This window comes from Dysidea avara, chromosome 9 (assembly GCF_963678975.1).
Source record: "Dysidea avara chromosome 9, odDysAvar1.4, whole genome shotgun sequence".
NCBI classification, from domain to species: Eukaryota; Metazoa; Porifera; class Demospongiae; order Dictyoceratida; family Dysideidae; genus Dysidea; species Dysidea avara.
In genome coordinates, this window is record NC_089280.1 from 19,917,219 (window position 1) to 19,936,825 (window position 19,607).

At 38.7% G+C, this 19,607-nt stretch overlaps 3 protein-coding genes across 6 annotated transcripts in view; 2 read left to right on the forward strand and 1 right to left on the reverse strand.

Moving 5' to 3' along the window:
- The window catches only part of LOC136267113 (nucleotide-binding oligomerization domain-containing protein 1-like), a 42,309-nt gene that overhangs the window by 12,543 nt on the left and 10,159 nt on the right, over window positions 1-19,607 (reverse strand). The gene's annotated exons all lie outside the window — the stretch shown is intronic.
- On the forward strand, window positions 9,076-12,169 carry LOC136266853 (uncharacterized). Its single transcript, XM_066061877.1, has 3 exons — window positions 9,076-9,394; window positions 9,449-9,610; window positions 11,803-12,169. The coding sequence occupies exons 1-3, from the start codon at window positions 9,286-9,288 to the stop codon at window positions 11,919-11,921; spliced, it is 390 nt and encodes a 129-aa protein (XP_065917949.1). The 5' UTR covers window positions 9,076-9,285; the 3' UTR covers window positions 11,922-12,169.
- LOC136267565 (uncharacterized) lies at window positions 12,731-16,048 on the forward strand. Its single transcript, XM_066062726.1, has 5 exons — window positions 12,731-12,781; window positions 13,109-13,264; window positions 13,316-13,378; window positions 14,837-14,890; window positions 14,951-16,048. The coding sequence occupies exons 1-5, from the start codon at window positions 12,731-12,733 to the stop codon at window positions 16,046-16,048; spliced, it is 1,422 nt and encodes a 473-aa protein (XP_065918798.1).

The following is a 19,607-nucleotide window of genomic DNA, read 5'->3' on the forward strand; positions in this document are numbered from 1 at the left end:
TCAGGGCCCATATCAGTGATCAGTCTGGGCACTCCTGGCACTAAAAGGCTTCAGGTAGAGAGCTATGCATCATCACACAAACTTACTAGCTGGAAACTGCACCTTCTTCACACAATGGCCTGCCAGGTAAGGCTTTCTCCCATCCCATACACAAGTGAAGGTAGCCTAGTTACGCAAGACTAAAGAAACAAGACTATCAAAGTGTTTTAACCAACACAAACTAACCTTCAGCAATTAGTAGCAACTTCCAATCATGTTGTTCATTAAGCAGGCTTAGCAACCACTCATCTTCCAATCAAAATAGTTACTGTCGCCCACTTTCAAACACAAATGAACAGTAGTTCACTTGTCTAGAATCCGCCTGATCGTCACGTGCTGAATGTTTTGATCGGCATTAAATAGAGTCATCGTATGTTTCTATCACCTCCACAAAAACACCCACCATTACACGATTGTCTCTTCATACAACATGGATTCTAATCCTGGTGAGTGCAAAGCCTTAGGCCTTGTAGTTTTCTCAAACATTTATTTATTCATTCTTAATTAATAACGTAATTTTAACCGCATTTCATATTATCTTTAGTACTTGGTTGTATAATTACTAGGACAAAGTCACATATATCCATGTACATATGCCAGTTAGGCAACCTACTAGGGATGCCACGACATAGAAATTTTTATGTCACATGTCATAGAGGTTTATATCACGACATGTCATATGTCACGACATGTCATATGTCACAACATAAGCAATTCTTAAAGTTTCACAACTGAAGCTGTTACTTATGAAACTGTATAGCTATTTTGATTCAAACATGTGAAAATATCAACTTAAACATCAGCAATATTAACTATGACATCAACAACCAACATTGTTCATACTTATTTGTCTTATTCTTCAACTGCACACTTTCACATGTCACAGAGTAGTCTGTTAGCAGAGAATGCACTGTAATGTACCCTAAAAGGACAGATTGTCAAGCCATACAAAGTGTCAATTTTACATCCTGTAAAATATGTTCATGTTGTAATAACTTGTTGCGTTTTATTGCATCATGCCACAAAATGGCAAATTTGTACTGATCTTCTAACAGATAATTGTAAACAAAGCAATGGTAATACTATAAAAATAATTATCCAGTTTTACTTGTAGGTGCATGTCTCCCCTGCAGTTCACATCATTGTTTGGTAGGGGAAAAAACCACTCTATAAAGTTTCGCCCTGTGTGAACAGTCGCATCAGCCAGCTAGGCTCTAGCAGCTGGTACAAACTTGTAATGTTATAACTTTTGTATCGCTGACAAGAACAGGTGATAAACAAGCCTGTTCGGTTAATTACTGTCTACATTGGGCTAGTGCTGCTGTTCTTGTGACTACATTTCCAAGTGTCGTTTCATTACCTTCAAGTACAGTATTGGCCTGATAATGTATCTTTCATTTAAGAAAAGTGCTTTAGATATATAAAAGTTCACAAACAATGATTTGAATATTGCTTCCACGAGCCCTAGATGTTAAAGTTATGCAATGATATGATATGTGTTGAAGTGTTAAGGATTCAGTAAATTGCGATGATGATTCTGTTATTGCAAGGAGTCGAGTTGTATGGCCATGACTGCAGCCAGGTAACTGACAAGTTTCAGGACTGACATAGAGTAGTTTAGCGCACAAAATCATAAATCAAGAACTATATGTAGGGTTCAGTGATAGCCATGAGTTTAGCTAGAAGCCTAAAGTAAATTGCCATAAGAATGACATAATATATATATATATGTTTTGCAAAAATCTCCTTGCAGGCTACATAGCTATAAGTGTGCCCATGAGGTGGTGCTACAGATGCAAGCTTAATACTCAGTGGAGGATTCTTAATAGTGTTACATATAGTTACTGTTTTATTAGTATGTGTAGGTAGAAGAGATGCACATACACAGTAATACAATTCTAGAGGAATTGACTGGCACATAAACATAAGGGATGTATTACTATGTAATTACAGTCAGTATGAATTCTGATTACTCGACCGTGGAGATGTGAGAACGTGAGCTTACACTTTGAATTGTGAGAATCATGGTATTGAAGATGCCTACAAGCAGTGAAGCTTAAACATCCAACGAACACTTATTACATTTATACACAGTTTGTGTCACATGATAGGTTTAAATGAGAATAGATCAGGGCGCTGGATTAACACATGGCTGGAATTGCCAAGAGCAGATCACAGTAAGATTGGGATAAAAGCAGAGTATTTCAACTGTCTGTCACCTACAACTGATATCTGAGCTTTGTAGAGAGTATATTTATCATAAGCTGGGTCATTTGTACTAAAACAATCACATGATGCTGTGGATATGCTGCAAGACGAAATAAAACTTTGGAGAACAAATATAGCTAAAATGCAATACCAGAATTTCATGGGTATGTCAGTGTACACAAGTATGTGGAGCATTGCTGATGGTGACAGAATAGCTACATATACTAATAGCAGTTAATAGCAAGCACAACCATGCACACAGCAATTATCAGCCCAGGGGCACATTTTGTGTATGTAGTGTTTGTTCTCTCCGTCAGGGTGTATGTGGGATGCAATTTGGCAGTGAATATTTATAGTTTTCTCAGGGCCCATATCAGTGATCAGTCCAGGCACTCCTGGCACTAAAAGGCTTTAGGTAGAGAGCTATGCATCATCACACAAACTTACTAGCTGGAAACTGCACCTTCTTCACACAATGACCTGCCAGGTGAGGCTTTCTCCCATCCTATACACAAGTGAAGGTAGCCTAGTTATGCAAGCCTGAAGAAACAAGACTATCAAAGTGTTTTAACAAACCTCCAGCGATTAGTAGCAACTTTCAACCACGTTGTTCATTAAGCAGGCATAACAACTACTTGTCTTCCAATCGAAATAGTCGCTGTTACCCACTACTTTGTGATGGGCATTATATAGTGATAACACATCTGTTTCTTCACCAGCATGAAGAGGCCTAAGTATTATACGATTGTGTCTTCATACAACATGGATTATTTTTCAGGTTAGTGCGTAGCCCTAGGCCTCATAGTTTTCTCAAACATTATTAATTATTATTTATTTATGATGTCATTTTGAAATTTTTCTCTGAGTTTTTCATGTTTCCACTTCTGCTTCCTACCCTAAAGGGATATTGCAAAATCTGCTCTGTAAGAAATTTTAACCTCACTTATTGTGCACATGTTGGTACAGTCGGGACGCAACCGTCAAAAAACGGAAGTTTTTAATTGTACGCGCAATTTACGAGAAGTCTAAAATGGCGTTCGAGACGTGCCACACGGATGAGAAAAATGCCTTTCAACCACTGAGCTTCTGGCTTGTTTTCGAACAAAAGCACTTCAAGAGATGATTTATGAAGATAGCTATGCAGTTTTTTTAATCATGAATCGTGCAGGTTGGAAATGTTTCCTTGGTAGAATTGAACAGGAATTTAACTGCTCCCGATTTCGCTTTGCTGTGGATAAAGTAAGAAGAGTGCACAAAATCCAAGTCTATGAAAGTGAAAAGATTTGTATGTAGTATGTTTAGAAGCTGTATGAAGGCGTTTACGGCTATGAAACAAATTTGTACTCACTTATTGCAGCTGGTGTTGCAATACAGTGGAACCTCCCTTAACAAAGGAGACAATATAAAGATATTGGTCCAGTCAATATATGTTTTGCCGCTGAAGGAGAAAAACACCTATTGCAGCATATTTAGGCCTGGAATTCTGCCTCCCAAATTGTCCGTTATTTATAGAGTGGTTCCACTGTAGCCATCCCCATAGCTGTATGTTTGTTCTTGCAACAAAAGCAGACATTTATCAAAAGTGGGGTTAGCATTAAATTCCTTATCCCACACATGGTAGTCATGCTAATAATTATACACACAGTGTATGTGATTAGTTGTTTCTGTTATACAATATCATATCTATCTAAAAATAAATCCTCTGTTATAACCTCCTCTTCATATAGCTCACACTCATCACCTTCACATTGTGGCTCATCTTCAGATTCTTCTGATTCAGTACCATCATCTGGTGGGGAGCCTGTATTCTGCGGAATACGGAATAGCGGAATAGTAGAATAACGGAATAAGCGAAAATCACATTCTAAATATTTTGTTATTGTTTATAGCCTCTATAACGTTTTAATATACATTCCTCACCTCGTAGAGAGCACAATCACGATGGCACCGATCCTCGGGGCGATCTTTAAATAGGATATGTACAAAGATATTCACTCTAGAACAATCTAACTAAGCTAAACTACCATCAAATACACTTCACTACACAATTGCTAGAAAACTAGAAGTTCTTTGCGCTATACTTGCTCATACCAGCTGTCATACACGAGTAACTTCCCAAATTTATTAGAGTTATATGCGAAGTGTTAGAGCCGAGGTTGGAGCTCTGATGTTGGGAGCTGAAAGCAGTATCATCCTCCGAATTTATTTGAAACACTATAGGAAATGGTAACAGAGTTATAAGAAAGGTCAGATTATTCCATGCATGCAGGGTAGCTACCTAGGGAGTGGATTGTTTTGTCCTAAACTATTCGGCCAGTTAGCTAGCTAGCTAGCTGCTCGTGTGTGACAGCTGATATGAGTAAGTATAGCACAAAGAACTTCTAATTTTCTAGCGATTATGTAGTGAAGTGTATTTAACAGTAGTTTAGCTTAGTTAAATTGTTCTAGAGTGAATATCTTTGTACATATCCTATTTAAAGATCGCCCGAGGATCGGTGCCATCGTGATTGTGTTCTCTACGAGGTGAGGAATGTATATTAAAACGTTATAGAGGCTATAAACAATAACAAAATATTTAGAATGTGATTTTCGCTTATTCCGTTATTCTGCTATTCCGCTATTCCGTATTCTACGGAATACAGGCTCCCCATCTGGTGGTGGTTTGGGGATATTCAAATTGGTGCATCCCTGGCACAAACATCCTGGTCCACAGCTTCGTTGTCTCTTTCTACAGCCACATCTCTGAGTTTTGCAGCCTTTTGTGCAGCTACACCCTTTTGTTAGGAATTCTATAATGTCTTTGATCATTTGTCGGACCTCAGTTGCTTCCCAATCAAATACGTACTTACCATCTTCTTGAACTAACCACCCACTGTCTTGTGGAGATGCAAGTGATGCAAACATGTCTGCTTTGCCAGAATTCTGCCACATCTGACTCACCCAGCAGCATCTGAGCCAGTGTCGCCAAAGTGATGTGATAGTGGGCACCCTGTCCTCCTCAATTATGACTCTGTCACTCACAATTTCTCTGATACTGTTCAACCACATTCGATGCTGCTCCTCTGGCTGTAGTGTGGGGTCTATTGAATTAAACAAATGTAGTGGTGTTTTATGGCCTTTCAGTGCTGCAAAACCTGTAGCATGCTTCATAAAATAGCATGTCCCAACAAGTCTAATAAATGACAAAAAACCATAGTGTTTGTCATCAGATGTCTGGTGTAAACACCCTAGCATGTTGTGACCACTAATAAATGATGCAAACTGAAAAAAGTTGTTCAAGACAGTCGCCTTCCCTATAAACTTGAGGTAGGAAATGTAGTCACACCCTGTGCTAATAAACAAAGATTGTAATATTTGACATAATTCATTTCCTTGAGGTAGATTGCCAAGGTCGGAGTCTCTTGTTAGTGCTAACTTTAAATTGTTAATGTTGATGTACCTCTTTTCATCACGTAGGTAGTATTGGGATGTTGGCTTAAGTGACTTAGCCCAATATTGTACACATCCGTGTCTGGAGAATAAATGAGAATAACATTGGCATGACATTGCACAGCATGTCACCAGATTCTGTTGTCAGCTTCTTCAGCATTCGAATAGTATTCCTCTGGCTGTTCTATTGTCAATTCTACTGCATGTAATAGCCATGCGTTATTCTCACCTAAGCCTGAAATGCACCCAGCCATAACTAAACGTTGGTTGCCCTTAAGTAAGAAACGTCCATGTTGCAACAGAGAAAGCCCAATAGCTTCAACTATCAATCGTTTACATTGCTGGGACTGGAGGTTTTCTTGCCAATTACTAGGGATATTTGTGGTAGGAGTGAATGAGCCATATTGGTGATTACTGCTATTCTGTGAATATCGCTTTCTGTGCTCGGACTGTTTAGGATTGAAAGCATGCCTATGTGGTTTATCAAACACAAGGTGTACTTCTTGTATTCCAGCTCTAAAGTATTGGGTGACAAACTGTTCAAACAAGAAACAGGCATAGTCAGAAAATGTTTTGGTTTGACGTAGTGGTCGTGTATTAATGATGAACATAGCATCTATAATAACAACTTGTGGTGTTACAGGTAAGGTGGTTGTAAATACTGGTGGACTTGCCTTCTGGTAGCGAGTAGATAGCTTGTCTGTCCATTTGCTCTTGTTCCTCTTGTGTGGATTGCCATCTTCATCGCACAGAGTTCTAGGTAATTCTGAATACTGTTCTTCAGATGTGATATATGGCTGATGTTTATGTTTTACCCAAACAAGTTTCCGCTGCAGACATGTGAGTTTCTGCTTCATTTCTCTTTCATTGTCAGTACCGCGAGCTTTTTTTGGTTTAGTTGACATTGTTATCAATCTGTGCTGTCGTAAAGGTGTTTTTATACCAGAAGTTTGCAATATGTGATATTTGACATAATTTTGATATGATTGTTTACCGATTTGATAGAATGAAAGCATGTCACTGGTTTGCTCATTAGTAGCTGGCTGGCCTGTAAATACATTCAGTAAACCTCTGTTGTTGCATTGGCTGGCAGGAAATAAACTTTTAGAAATAATCAAATTACACATTTCCATGATGTTATCTTCGCACCTGTATGTCTGAGGAGAACTATCTAGTATTTCTGATGGATGTATGTGGCTACCTGACTGTGGAGGAAATAGTTGATGTAATAGGTTCTTGTACAGTATAATGCGATCATTGAAAAACAAATTCGTTTTCTGCAAGTATGATTCTGTTGGACGAACAACAGCAGTCTTTAAGTCCTTGTTGATGCACATCTCGTGCGCTTCATCCAATGCTACTGCCCGCTGTTGCTGTCCGGTGAGATTTACTGTAAAGCCTCCTTTCTCCAGACAGGTTAGAACAATTGATGGGTAGCATTGAATCGCAGCTAAGTGGTGTGGGATAATGCGAGCATAGTAGTCTCTATCGAAAGCTGAAAATATAGGAACCATCTGTTTCAGACTTGCTACACGTAATTTCCAGTTGCTACTTCGTACAGCCAAGTAGAGGCTAATGTAGGAGAAGCAATCTCTAAAGACAAACTGGGCCCAAAACTTCCATGTCTGATCAACTTCACTCATCCTATCTACGAAATCCTTGAAACCTTTATTAGTATGGCTGTCTTTCACTAATTCAGATGTTCGTTTCACCATGTGTTGCAGCGATCTCTTTTCTTGTATACTAGACAACAGGATACAACTAGCATCCATAGTGATGGTGTTGCTGGAGTTACTAAGGTAAGTATGCAATATTTCTCTGTAAAGGGCTTCCCATGCTTGCATGAGAAAGTAGTGCATACGTTTAAAGTTAGAGCATTGTTCTATAGATTTTAATGTACTACCATGGTACCCTGCATTACTGGCTATCTCCTTCAGACCAGCAGCATAATAAATTTTCATAAGAATTGGTTGATAATTTTTTTAAATATTCCAATCTCCTGGGAATAACAGCTTTTGAAGGGCTGTACTATACTGTTTTTTAATGTTCATAAGATGTTTGTATGTTTTTCCGTCACCTACTAAAAGCACGTATCCATTCTGTACATTATCAAATTTGTCAAGCAAGTCCTCTGTTACCAGTGTCATGGTTTCCATACTATCTGGGTTTTCATTTATTAGCTCCATGTATGATGGGTGTTGATGACCACAGTTGTTATTGTCCTCTAAACAAAATCTGAATTCACAAAGAGTTGCTTTTGATGGGAATTGGCTTGCCTGATAGTGTAAGGTATGCTTTTGAAGGACATAAGAAAATAATAGATCATGTAAGTTATTTTTTTCATTAAGTTCAGTGCTGGTCTGTAGAAAATGGTTAAATGCTAATGTTGTTGCTGTTGTTTCCATGTATACTTGTGAAGTTTGTATTGTGTTGTTTGTAGTGAGACCTGATGCTAAGGAGTGGACTTCAACAGTTCTTGGACGCTTGGGTCCCAGTTTGTGATGGCTATCAGAAGATGCATGTTGTTGACTGGATGAAGTTATTGGTGGAGAACTGTCAGTGGTTGTTTTGCAAGGGGCACTCGGTGTTGCAGTACCTTCTGATGAACTGGTTGCTGTAGATGGTAACACTAAATTGTCTGGATCTGGTTGTACTAGCTGTAGTGTAGTGCCATGATAACTCCTATGTTGGTTGCCACAATAAACTGCTGCATAACTTTGCAGCATGTCGAAGTTATCAATGGAGGCTATTGTAAATCTATTGTTTGGGATTTCATCCCAGATTTTAGATTGACGTTGAGCTATAGCATGTTGAGTTACGAATCTATCATGGATATCTGGAGAGGAGACACACCCTAATCTGTTTAGAATACTAATTAGTAGCCGTGACCCTCCACAAACTTCTACAACATCAGCAATCAGATCGTGGATTGGTGTAGGCTTCTTGGGATTTGTGCAGAACTTGAGTTGATTTAAAATGAAAAATAATCGAATTTTTTTAATGTGTTCTGTAACATTGGTGGTCTCTCTATCTCTAACTGTAGTTGTTATTGATGTTAAAAATTGAAGTAATAGAGGATTGATACTATTTAACTCTTCGTTAATGTTAAGTAACGCACAGCTGGGAGATGGTTGTGAATGAGATGACTTCTTTATTTCTTCATGTAATAAATTATTGACAATGATACTTGCTTCCTTTAGTGTTGTGTCTACGTCTGGTATTTGACATTGGATTTCAGGTTCAGATAAGTACTGATTTGGGGGTTGTGATGCACTGAGTGCCCAAGACAATACAACTACGGTACAAATCACCCACAAGTTAAACGATCCACGCGTGGAACACGCGTGTTATTTTCGTGTACCTGATTATCGTGTGAAGCCTCGCGAGACTTAGCGAGTAATTCGCACACTTACCAGAAAATGTGCGTGCGCCCTAGCTACATATTGCAACTGTTAACGAGAGTTAAATATACATAGCAAGCATACTAACAAAGTATAGTAGGCACACACAAATACATACGCGGTCCACTGACATTATAAACTCTGTACCCGGTGTGAGATCGTCCTTCAAAGATATCGGTAGGCATTAAAACAAATTCTGCTAGCGCGCATGCGCAATTCTGTTCGAGGCCACGTTGTTGTAGCGTTGTGTTGTTGTGTTGACAGTGTGAGTCGAGGTGATATGTTTCGTGAAAGAAGGAAAAAGAGAGATAAACGTGGTGTGTTTTTTGAAGTAGGCGTAGAAATTTTAGCGTGAAATGTGTACTTTTCAGAGGAAAAGGAGACCTACGCTGTGGTGTCATACGCCGATGATGGTACAGTAGGGAAAGTTCCGCGAAAGAATATAGTAGAAGATAAAGACATTGTCATTGGCGAAACCTACTTTGTCCGTTGGTCGGATGGAAAGAAATATTCAGCCGAGGTGTTGTTTATTGGTAAGAATGTTGTAAACTACAGTGTGCACGATGCAGTTTATTTGTACTTATTATAACTGGTGTGTTAGCCAGCACCATGCAGAGCTTTAAATAGACAAATAATAACTAAAGAATATGGCTTGCTTATTCACTTCATTATAATCAGGGGGTTTGGAAACTCGCACGCCGCCATTTATATTTCACACCTCTGTTTAGTGGCTCTCAATTTTTTTTCCTCCCTCTCAAAGGCTCATGGTAGCTTAGATTCGCCTGAAACTTGTTCTGTGACTTGTTTAATGCTATACCTTGAGCAACGGGTGGTTTGGAACTCCAGCAGCAGCAGAGAAAGGGATTTCGTCTCGTTGCGTCTGGATATCACCAGATTTCACAATTTTTTTCGTCACTCTAGTGGCCAGGTACTTGCATGTTTTGCATTGAGATTTTCTGTGTAGCTTCATATACATTAGTTCTATGTTATAGGCTATGTATCTTTGTAAAAGTAAGGTGTCAAATTCCTCGTAGACGAGGATAGAACGTGTGAAAAATAGAAGTTTCAAATCCCCCCACTCTACTATCTATGTTATAATGAAATAGCAAATCCATCATTCTAGTTTGTTTACTGATCAGCAGGAGGCTAATTGCATTTGTGTGTGTCTCACTATAGTTGTAAACAAGTGCCTATGGTTGGCTTGTCAATTATTTTTATAACAGGCAACTTAAAACTTGTCAACTGATGCAAGGGGCTAAAACAGCTACAGAAAACTTGTACCTTTATTGCAGTGCTGGATGTAATCTGAGGTGTTAAATACTACCTTTTATAGGAGGCTAATTGCATTCATACTTGTAAACTTGTCCACATGTGCCCTATACCAATAATAACCTACTGGTAGTACCATTAACTCTTGGTAGTACTGTTTAATTTCTTGTTGACAGGTGCATGCATTGGTGGAGTTTGCCTGTTGAATTTTGAAGTGTCTTTAAGTTCATTAAAACTTGATAGTGGTGGTTGATGTTACAAAAGTCACTTTTCGCAATGAGAGCCATTCCAGATTGGCAGAGGGCCTAGAATTCACTTTGTGTAAGAACACGTTCGTGCATCCAATTTGGCTTGTCAGTTCAAATAATTTTCTGCAAGATTCATGTGCAAACTACTGTACCTGGTTTTTTTGTTATGTTGTGCACCTCCCACCAGAAAATTATGTTGTCAATCAGAAAAATAGGCTAGGTCTTCAACCATCACTTTTGTTAGGGTTTGGTCTTTGGTGACCACAAACCATCAGCTTGTTAACTGAGTACATGACACCTTTTTATAGCTGAAAGGATGAGTCTATTATGGAAAAACTGGTCTGGCAATTATGGTTATATCATATTTATACCTTCTAAGTAATAGTTAGACAGCAAATACCAGCCTCTTCGGGGAATAAATGTTGAGTAGGAGGTGTTAGAATGATGCAACATAGAAACCAAGGCGGATAACTTACTTAGACAATGGTGTACAAACACTGAACCTAGTGCAGAGCGTTCCTGTTGTCGAGCCTGTTGTAAACACCAATGCAAGCGAGTTTTCCGGTGGTGAACTGAGTGGATACGTAGCCAGCAAATCCATTAAACATGAGTAAAGGACACAGTTTTAGTTGTAGCTATTAGTAGCGACGACTTTAACGGGCCATACTGTCTAATACTTGGTGTATAAATCGGTAAATACTAGGCGAAAGGCCACAAGTTGAATTACTCATCGCGGGCTTTGCCAGCTTCAGTATTTTGGCCAGGCTAAACAGTAATACTGCTGAAACACAGCCATCAATTATGCAAGATCGTTACAATCGGCTCGCAATCGCTTCACTTTGCTTGGTGTTTACTAACGTGTTAAATACTAATTGCCACAAAAGGCTATTAAATTGCATTACTGTGTGTAATTGTGGTTGTCACCTGACCGCAGGTCTCTTAGCACTAAGAGACTTGCTGCGAAGTCTCTTCGTAAACAAGAGACCTCCACACATCAAACGAAACACTGCATACCATTGTCTAAAGTGAGTTGGTCTGGTCTTGGTAGATGTTCTACCAGCTCCCTGCATATGGACAAATCAGTAGTGGTCTGGTTCAGGCATGACTAACCAAACCCACTTCTCCAGACATAAATCACGCATTTTTAGAATACTGTATTAAGTTAATATTTATGATTTACTTAGCCAACTTGGTGAAATATTCATTAGGTAATGAACGTGAAGCCACAGAAAAGGAGCATTTGTTGGTCTATGATGACAGTGACACAGGGAAAGAGGACAACCAAGTAGAAGACAGGTGCAGTGAGGTACATACTTTTAGTACTTAATGAGACTTTGTATAAGTTGTTACTGCGTGTATAGCCGCTTTCTTTATTTTCCATGATCGTTCTTTTTACACCATAAATAATACAAATAACAGGGTTAATCTGAAAGGGTCTCAGTGGTGTTGGTTGTTGAATATTTAGCACAAAACTAGCACACTACATGGTTCGCATGGGAATTAGGGACTAATACCAAATAGTGTCAAGCTTTTAGGAGGCAAACTAGTCAAACTGGTAATGCAGGCAAAGCACGCTAGAACAGCTGAATACCAGCAAATATTACTCTGTGCTTCATTCCAATCTGGTTACTGCGGGAGCAACTTAAGCTTTATTACTCCCACTCTAAATTCCTACCTCTTTATTCTTCACAAGCATGCAGATACGTTAAATTGGGTGTTATTGTGAAAGAGTAGTACCGTAATATGATTGAGGAAATTAGCGGATTCTGAGTATATAGGTCCCACCAAATGGTGGTAAAATGGTGATAATTTCTTTGGGATTAAGGATGATCAATGACTTTCCCTAGTTGGTTAAAGATTATGCACTGGGCAATCAGCTCAGGTGCTTAGCCCAGGGTGCAACAACTCCACTTGGTTTGATCAAACATTGTGTACTATACATTAGCCAATACTAATTAAATAAATGTGTTAAGACTTTATGATTGTACACTGATTGGTTGATAGTGTTAGCTTCTCTAAGACACGATTCGACATCTTTTTTATGATATCTCCTCCACATTCATTTGTGTTGACTGTGATGGTGAACTTCTCAAAAGCTCAAAATATTCTATGACTGGCTATACTAGTTTTTCTAACATGTCTTTAAGGGGTTCAACAATACCTCGCATCACAGAATTAGCATATTCAGTATTTGCTGGGTTGAAGAATCAACACTCTCCTGAGTGGGACATTAAATAGATGCAAACAACTTAGTTCCACAAGGTTGGAATAACCAGTGAGCACAGTTTGCCTTCCCAATAACAGCTAAATTCTCTGCAGGGGTACCACAGTATATTTAAAACAATACCATAGAAAACAACACTCAAATACACTGTAATCCATCTTGTAGAGTTAGGAAACAATGTGATATCACATGACTGCTTGAGGTCTAGGATAACAGATATTTCAACTATGCAGGCTATAGCTATGCTATGTAATAGTGATTACTGTGTTAAATTAATATTATGTATGTAGGCTCCGCCAAAGAAACAGCTATCGAAAAAGAAGCAGCCACATACTAAGAAGGTGACATCTAAGAAATGTAAGAAGCAGGTGCCAATGAAACAAAAACTTCCGTCTGATGGAAGAAAGACAAAGACTAAAAAGGCTAAACAACCTAAAAAGACACCTGTATGTGTTGTAATCCTGATGTACAATAATTATACTAATGTATAATCACAGGGGAATAAAGACAAAGACAATTTTACAATTGAAATTGGTTCACCAGCTTCTACTTCTGAAGAGGTACAGTGATAACACATATTAATATAAAATAACAATGCCACTTAATTGGATAGTGTGTTTATTGATTTTTAAGTTTATTAACAATATGCAAATTTAAGAAGATATTCTGCTGACTTTCACTGTGGGTGGTCATTATTTAATAATGAAGTGCAGCAGTATAAAAAAATTTGTCTGGCCTACAAATAAAGTTTTTGTTAGCTTAGTATTTCTCCCATGCTTCATGGTAGCCTACAATATGTTTTTGCGATAGTTTGTGAAATATTATGCACTTTCAAGTTTATAAAATCTTGTATGAATCCCATTAATTGCTTTCCCAGCCAACTATTGGTATCTATTGCTGTTCCAAGCCATGTAGAATTGTTTCAGCGATTAACCTGGCATATTGCTATATGTGTGCACTTAGCAAAAGACATTCCATTCTGCAATAATTCCCACAGTATCCACTCATTTCTTACAAGATAAGTTAATAAGAAAGTTGAATAAATTGGATTACGATAAATTTGTTTTTGATATTCATCTACAGTGAGGCATAAGTTGTTAATGGTACAACTGGTGATTGTGACATGTCATTATTGTTGAATAATTTATTACCTGATTGGTGCAAGACAGTGACCTCTGAATGAGAGTAGTTGTGTGTATACAGAAATTCCTTGACTCTCCTTTGTTCACATTAGCTATAAACAAATAAACCTGTTGCTGCATTTTGGAAAACTGATTGAAATCATGCATTAGATGTTTCGAGATAAATAGTTATAAAGATTTCAAGCCACCTTAGCTCACCAAGGGTAATGAGCACACTTATGACATTTACACACAAGATGCATAAATTTATTACTTTTTAGAACATTCAAAGAACTTAGGTTGCTTTTACAGTTTCTTGGCAAATAAGTTGGACAATCTGAACTGTTGGACGTGCAAGGTATCATGGATGCTCACAATAGGGTGGGTGGGTGTGTGGGCAGGTTGGGGGAAAGGAATAGACTGTAAAATGGCATTGCACAAATACTGAAGCTAAAAGTTACAATCACAGTGGCTCCTTAGTGGCTGATATGCAGCAGAGTGAACACAGAAAATGTTTGGCCAACTTAAAAAGGCCATCCACCAATAGACCACTGATTCTTGCCACCCAGGACCTCACTAAGGCTATCACTGTTTGAGGCCTTCACACAACCCAGAAAAAGACATCTATCAAGAAAAGTTTGAGCGATGCTGTGGGTCAAAACATGTAGAGCTTACCACTGGCGGTGTTAATTTGATTTTGCCTGATGTGTAATTTGGATTGGTTTTCCAATATCTGGTAACAACACAGAATGTTCAAAACTACTGATTACATGCCTCGCACTAAGGCAATTTGGCAATAAACAGATCTTTCTGTTTTTGAATTATATTGTAATTTTATAGCTGCTAGTGTTGTGTGTACATTATTTATGTCATAAATTACTATTTTATATTATGCAGGAAGACAGATCAGACGACGAAAGTGAAGTTGATTTCCTTGGAGAATTGAGAAACGTATGAATAAACTGTTTAATTTAATGTGTGTATACTGACTGGCTCTTGTGTTTGTTGTAGCTACAACTGGGCTTATCCAAGCTAACAGATCAAGTTACCATAGCATTGGAGTCAACACCAGAAAGCCATAAGAAATTAGTGTATTCTTCGGGTAACCAGGCTGAGGAGAGAAAGCAGGTGCCACAGTTGACAGGTACCAGGCCTCCAGTTGCAAGTTCTTCGCCTGGGAACACTTTTAACTTTGATGTGCGACAGCAGGGTAGCTACAACCGTGCACCATCGAGTTATGAGGGCGATTACAGTAGACCGAATAAGTATTCCACGAACACTTTCAATATTGATGTTCGCCATCAAAATAATGCAGAAAGGAGTGCCGCTAAATGGTATAATGATCGTAATGTTTATTCTCCGATGGAGGCATCGTTTGATGCTTATGGAATGGATGACAGAACCAGGGAGGGAGAAAGTTTTGATTACGGTGGTACTATGGACATGTCTTATGCCGACAACATATTCAATGAAACCAACAGTTTTAATGATGTTCTGGGTAGTTCAGGTTGGAGTAGCCATTCTCAGTTTGACCACACATATGCTGGGAATGAAAATTTAAGCAGCAGTCCCAATTTTGATTTTCAGTTGTCAGACGACAGTGGTAGTTTTCAAGAAATGCAAGCCGATGTATATGATGAAAATTATGTCCCTCCTCTGCCGCCACCAATAGTGATGCCAGGCATAAATCGTGCAGCTTTTGGCCAGTCCTCTGTTTGTAATGATAATGAGGTACGCAAGAAGTTACCTGTTCGCTCCTTCAATGTAAAGAAACCAAAGAGAAATGATAGGCTTTACCCGATTACAGAGGTGTTTAACCCAATATTTCTACAAAATTGGAAGCAGGAAAGTTCGTCCCGTGCAAATTTTGCCGCTAGATTGATTAAATGTTTCATTTCCAAGGCTGTCAGAATGACATCGAACGTGTCTGGAAAACGTGGCAAAAACAAATTAGACAAAGATATACTTGCAGCCGTAAAAGTTGCCACCTTTAAGATGTGGCCATTGCGATCCACAGAGAACGAGCAACTGGCCTGGTCGAAGTGTGTCAAATCTATTGATGAAATGGGACGGAGGTTGAATCGGCCACCAAGATCTGCAAAAAACTGATTGTTTTCAAAAGTGACTGGATCTTTTAATGGTTAATAACATGATTTAGGTTCAACAGTTTTTTTGTGTTTGGCTTTTACTGGTTACATTGTTAATTGATTGCTTTGGTTTTGTTCAGTACACAGTTTTGTTTTATGTACTGTTTTGTTTCGTTCAGTACTCACGTTTGTTTTATGTACTGTGTTGTCAATGTAATCAGTTTTGTCATGTTTTTTAGTTCATCAAAAATAGTACAATTGTGTCATTTATGGCATTCAGACTCGTTTTTGCATGTATTTTTATGTTCTAAACAGTCCCCCCTCCCCAAACACACACAGAGATGATTTCGGTTTGCTAAGAAGTGCCCCTAATCTCATGTTTTGTCAAATGTTGTCAATTAATCAAAATTTATACAAGAATACTGGGTCATGTTAAACTATAGTTACATAGTTGAAAGAGTACAGTACACATCAGTGCCCAGAGACGTCTCCTCTCTGCTTAACAACAATTGGCATCACTTTTTTTATGTGGTTAATGTATCTCTGACATGTCTTGGGTGTTAGTGTTTTCCAAAACTTCTTGATGCCAGATTTGAGACCCTCAAGATTCCTGTTTTCCAGCTTGCGGAAATGTACTGAGCGTAGGTAGTTCTTCATTGAACCCCATACTTTCTCTATTGGGTTGAGGTCCGGACTTTCTGCTGGAGTTTTCCACCAGTTGACCTTACGTTTGGTGAAAAAATTTTGTATGTAACGACTTCTGTGTTTGGGGTCATTATCCTGTTGGAATCGATGACTGTGGGGAAATTTGGCTTTTATGAATGGCAATAGTCCAGCTTTCAAGATGGTAGCATATCGGATTGCGGTCAAATTCTCAGTAAACATGATTACCCTTGAAGCACCTCTCATACTGATTGCACCCCAAATGTGCACTTTCAAGGGGTGCTTAGGTTTTGGCTTAAACTTTCGTGGCTGCCCTCTTCGTCTTGAAGTGCGTCTGCTTCGTTCAATGGCAACAGAGCATTCATCCGACCATATCACATCTTTAAAATTCTCACAATTGATCCTCTGCTGCAAACACCATAGCAACCTCTTTTGCTTATTGTTGTTTCGTATCATTTGACAGTAGTGTGGCACACTTGATACCCATCCTGTAATAGTATGCACTAAGTGATTTTTTGCATCTACACACATGTAAATAGTGCTCAGTTTAGGGAATTTACCCTCACCCAATAATTCAGTGTCCATGACAATTAGTTTGTGACCATAGCTACTTGAATGCACACAGCGACCAGCCTCTAGAAATAATTATTGTTCTGGTGTTCATAACTATTTTTAAAGCTCTGCATGCTATTTTAAGGTGAAATTATCTGCTGAGTGATAACACGAGTTGGCTGTTAAGACTATTCAGCATACTCAACAAACTATATATTGGGAATACGCCAGGCACTAAAGCCCATTTTTTTCATAAGGCCACTGCAACAGAATACACTAGCTGAGGGAATAGAGCATTAGCCTAGGGTGTGGACTCAAAAATAATTTTCACAGCCGTGGTTCAAAGCACATTATCAAATTAGAATTTAGCGCCTAAGAAATGATTCAAGAGGCTCTTGTTAATTTACTTACTTTGAAATCATCACGCGTCTATTGCAGTAAAGAGCAGTCTTGTAAACCTGTTAAGAGTTATGGAGACAGTTTAAACGGTTAGTTCAGTATACTCTGCGTACACGTGTTAATGCATTCATAATAAGCCCGGAGCTGTACTAACAATAATTCCCCAGCTAGGCTCTACGAGGAGCATCCCTTACACTAGCTATTTTTATACCAAACTTATCTGACGTACCTAAGTGCTTTTTGGCACGGTAAACAGTTGAAGAAGATACATTCACACCCTTCTTTCTTAACATACGACGTATCTCATTGCATGTGATCTCGTCATCTTGGTCTAGTGCATTGTCGATCATTCGTAAGTGCTGGAATGATAGCTTAGCAGCGCGAGAAGGTGGTCTTAGCCTGTCTGATATAATGCCTTCATTGTTGTACTTCTTGATCAATAGGCAGAGGCTTGTTTTCGACACCTCAATACCTTCATCGCGAAGTCGAAGCTGGATGTTCTTAAGCTTATACCCTCGATGTCGCAATATAATAACCCTCCTTCTGGTCTCCATAGACATTCGACCCATGTTTTTCGCTACACAAAGAGTGTTAAGTTCAATGCTGCACACGCAAAACTGTGTATTCGTGCTTTGGCATCGTGCAAATTCGTGTGCGTGGCTGCATAAGTAGTGAAGTCCACGCGTGGGTATTGCGTGTAGCAATAACGTGTGTTTAAGTTGTGGCTGATTTGTACCGTATGACATCTCCCCCTTGACGATACAATACAGTCCCAAGTTTCTTGTGAACACACTTGTACATCATGTAACCATCAAGGTGAGTGATTAGTTGGTGTAGTAGCCAACAAGAAGTAAATTTCACACTGCTATCTCCCACGTCTAGGGTAACTTGAACAGTATTGGTGTCCTCAGAGGGCTGAATACCATAAACATTAAGAAACACTTGACATATCCATGGAAGTAAAAGGGCCTTCTGGACCAATAAGTGCTGGGCTACATATATGAAACTATGGCTTTGGTAAGATGATCAGTTTTGCTATCTTCCTTTGTAGCCCATTCCTTGATAGATTTTTGTAACATTTCATCTGACCCATTTGGTTTACAATTTGGTTTATAATCTGTGGACTTAGCAATAGTGCAGTGTGTGTTATAACAGATAGTACAAATATAGTCATCTGGTGATATAACAGTGTCAGTTCCAGTTGTATCTGTAATGTATTTTGAAACTACTACAGGGTTGGGACTGTGATGATAAAGCTTCTGACCAGGTTTAGGTGTAGCTCCACAAGAAGAGCAGTTTTGTGGATGATTTAGCTCACGATAAACTTTACTATAGCAGCTTGGGCACAGGAGGAATGGGGTACTTGATGATGACTGTACCCCAAGCATTTCCTCAAGTTCACTTATGTTAGCAAAAGCAGGCTTGATGAGTTTATCACTTAACTTGTTGGTGCATGCAGGGTGTATACAGGATTTAGAAGATGTCTGTATACTATTTTTCCATTTCGGGGTATAGTGGGGAATGTCATTGTAGCGTTTTGCTTCTATCCAATGTTTTTTACAAATATTGCTATCTTCGGGTAGGTGTTTACCAACTAAAAAACTCTTTTTCTGTAGCCCCTACATTGATATACCTTAATTTTTGACTAACTCTGTTTCCACACAGGACACAGCACTGTGAGGTCTACTCTTCAGCTGACTCAGGAGCAGTGATAGCAGAATTCTGGCACAAGGAGTCTCCACCTGATGACTAAATTTAAAATTGTTGATTAAAAACATGTGTTAAAATAGTCTTGTAAATAATTAACGAATCTGGCTACAACAACTAAAGTGCACAACATTTTAAAGCTTTATTTTCGAGCATAAGCCTTTGTTTCTCTAACTAAATGGATTAACAACACTAGTATGGCTTGAAACAAATTTGTACTACATGCAAAACCACTGTGTTAATACTCACCTGGTTCATTC

Coding starts and splice junctions, on each gene's coding strand:
- LOC136266853 (XM_066061877.1), top strand. CDS start 9,286: ATGCGCAATTCTGTTCGAGGCCACGTTGTTGTAGCGTTGTGTTGTTGT. Junction 9,395..9,448: donor GAAAAAGAGAGATAAACGTG/GTGTGTTTTTTG, acceptor TGTACTTTTCAG/AGGAAAAGGAGACCTACGCT. Junction 9,611..11,802: donor AGCCGAGGTGTTGTTTATTG/GTAAGAATGTTG, acceptor AATATTCATTAG/GTAATGAACGTGAAGCCACA.
- LOC136267565 (XM_066062726.1), top strand. CDS start 12,731: ATGTCTTTAAGGGGTTCAACAATACCTCGCATCACAGAATTAGCATAT. Junction 13,379..14,836: donor CAGCTTCTACTTCTGAAGAG/GTACAGTGATAA, acceptor TATATTATGCAG/GAAGACAGATCAGACGACGA. Junction 14,891..14,950: donor TCCTTGGAGAATTGAGAAAC/GTATGAATAAAC, acceptor TGTTTGTTGTAG/CTACAACTGGGCTTATCCAA.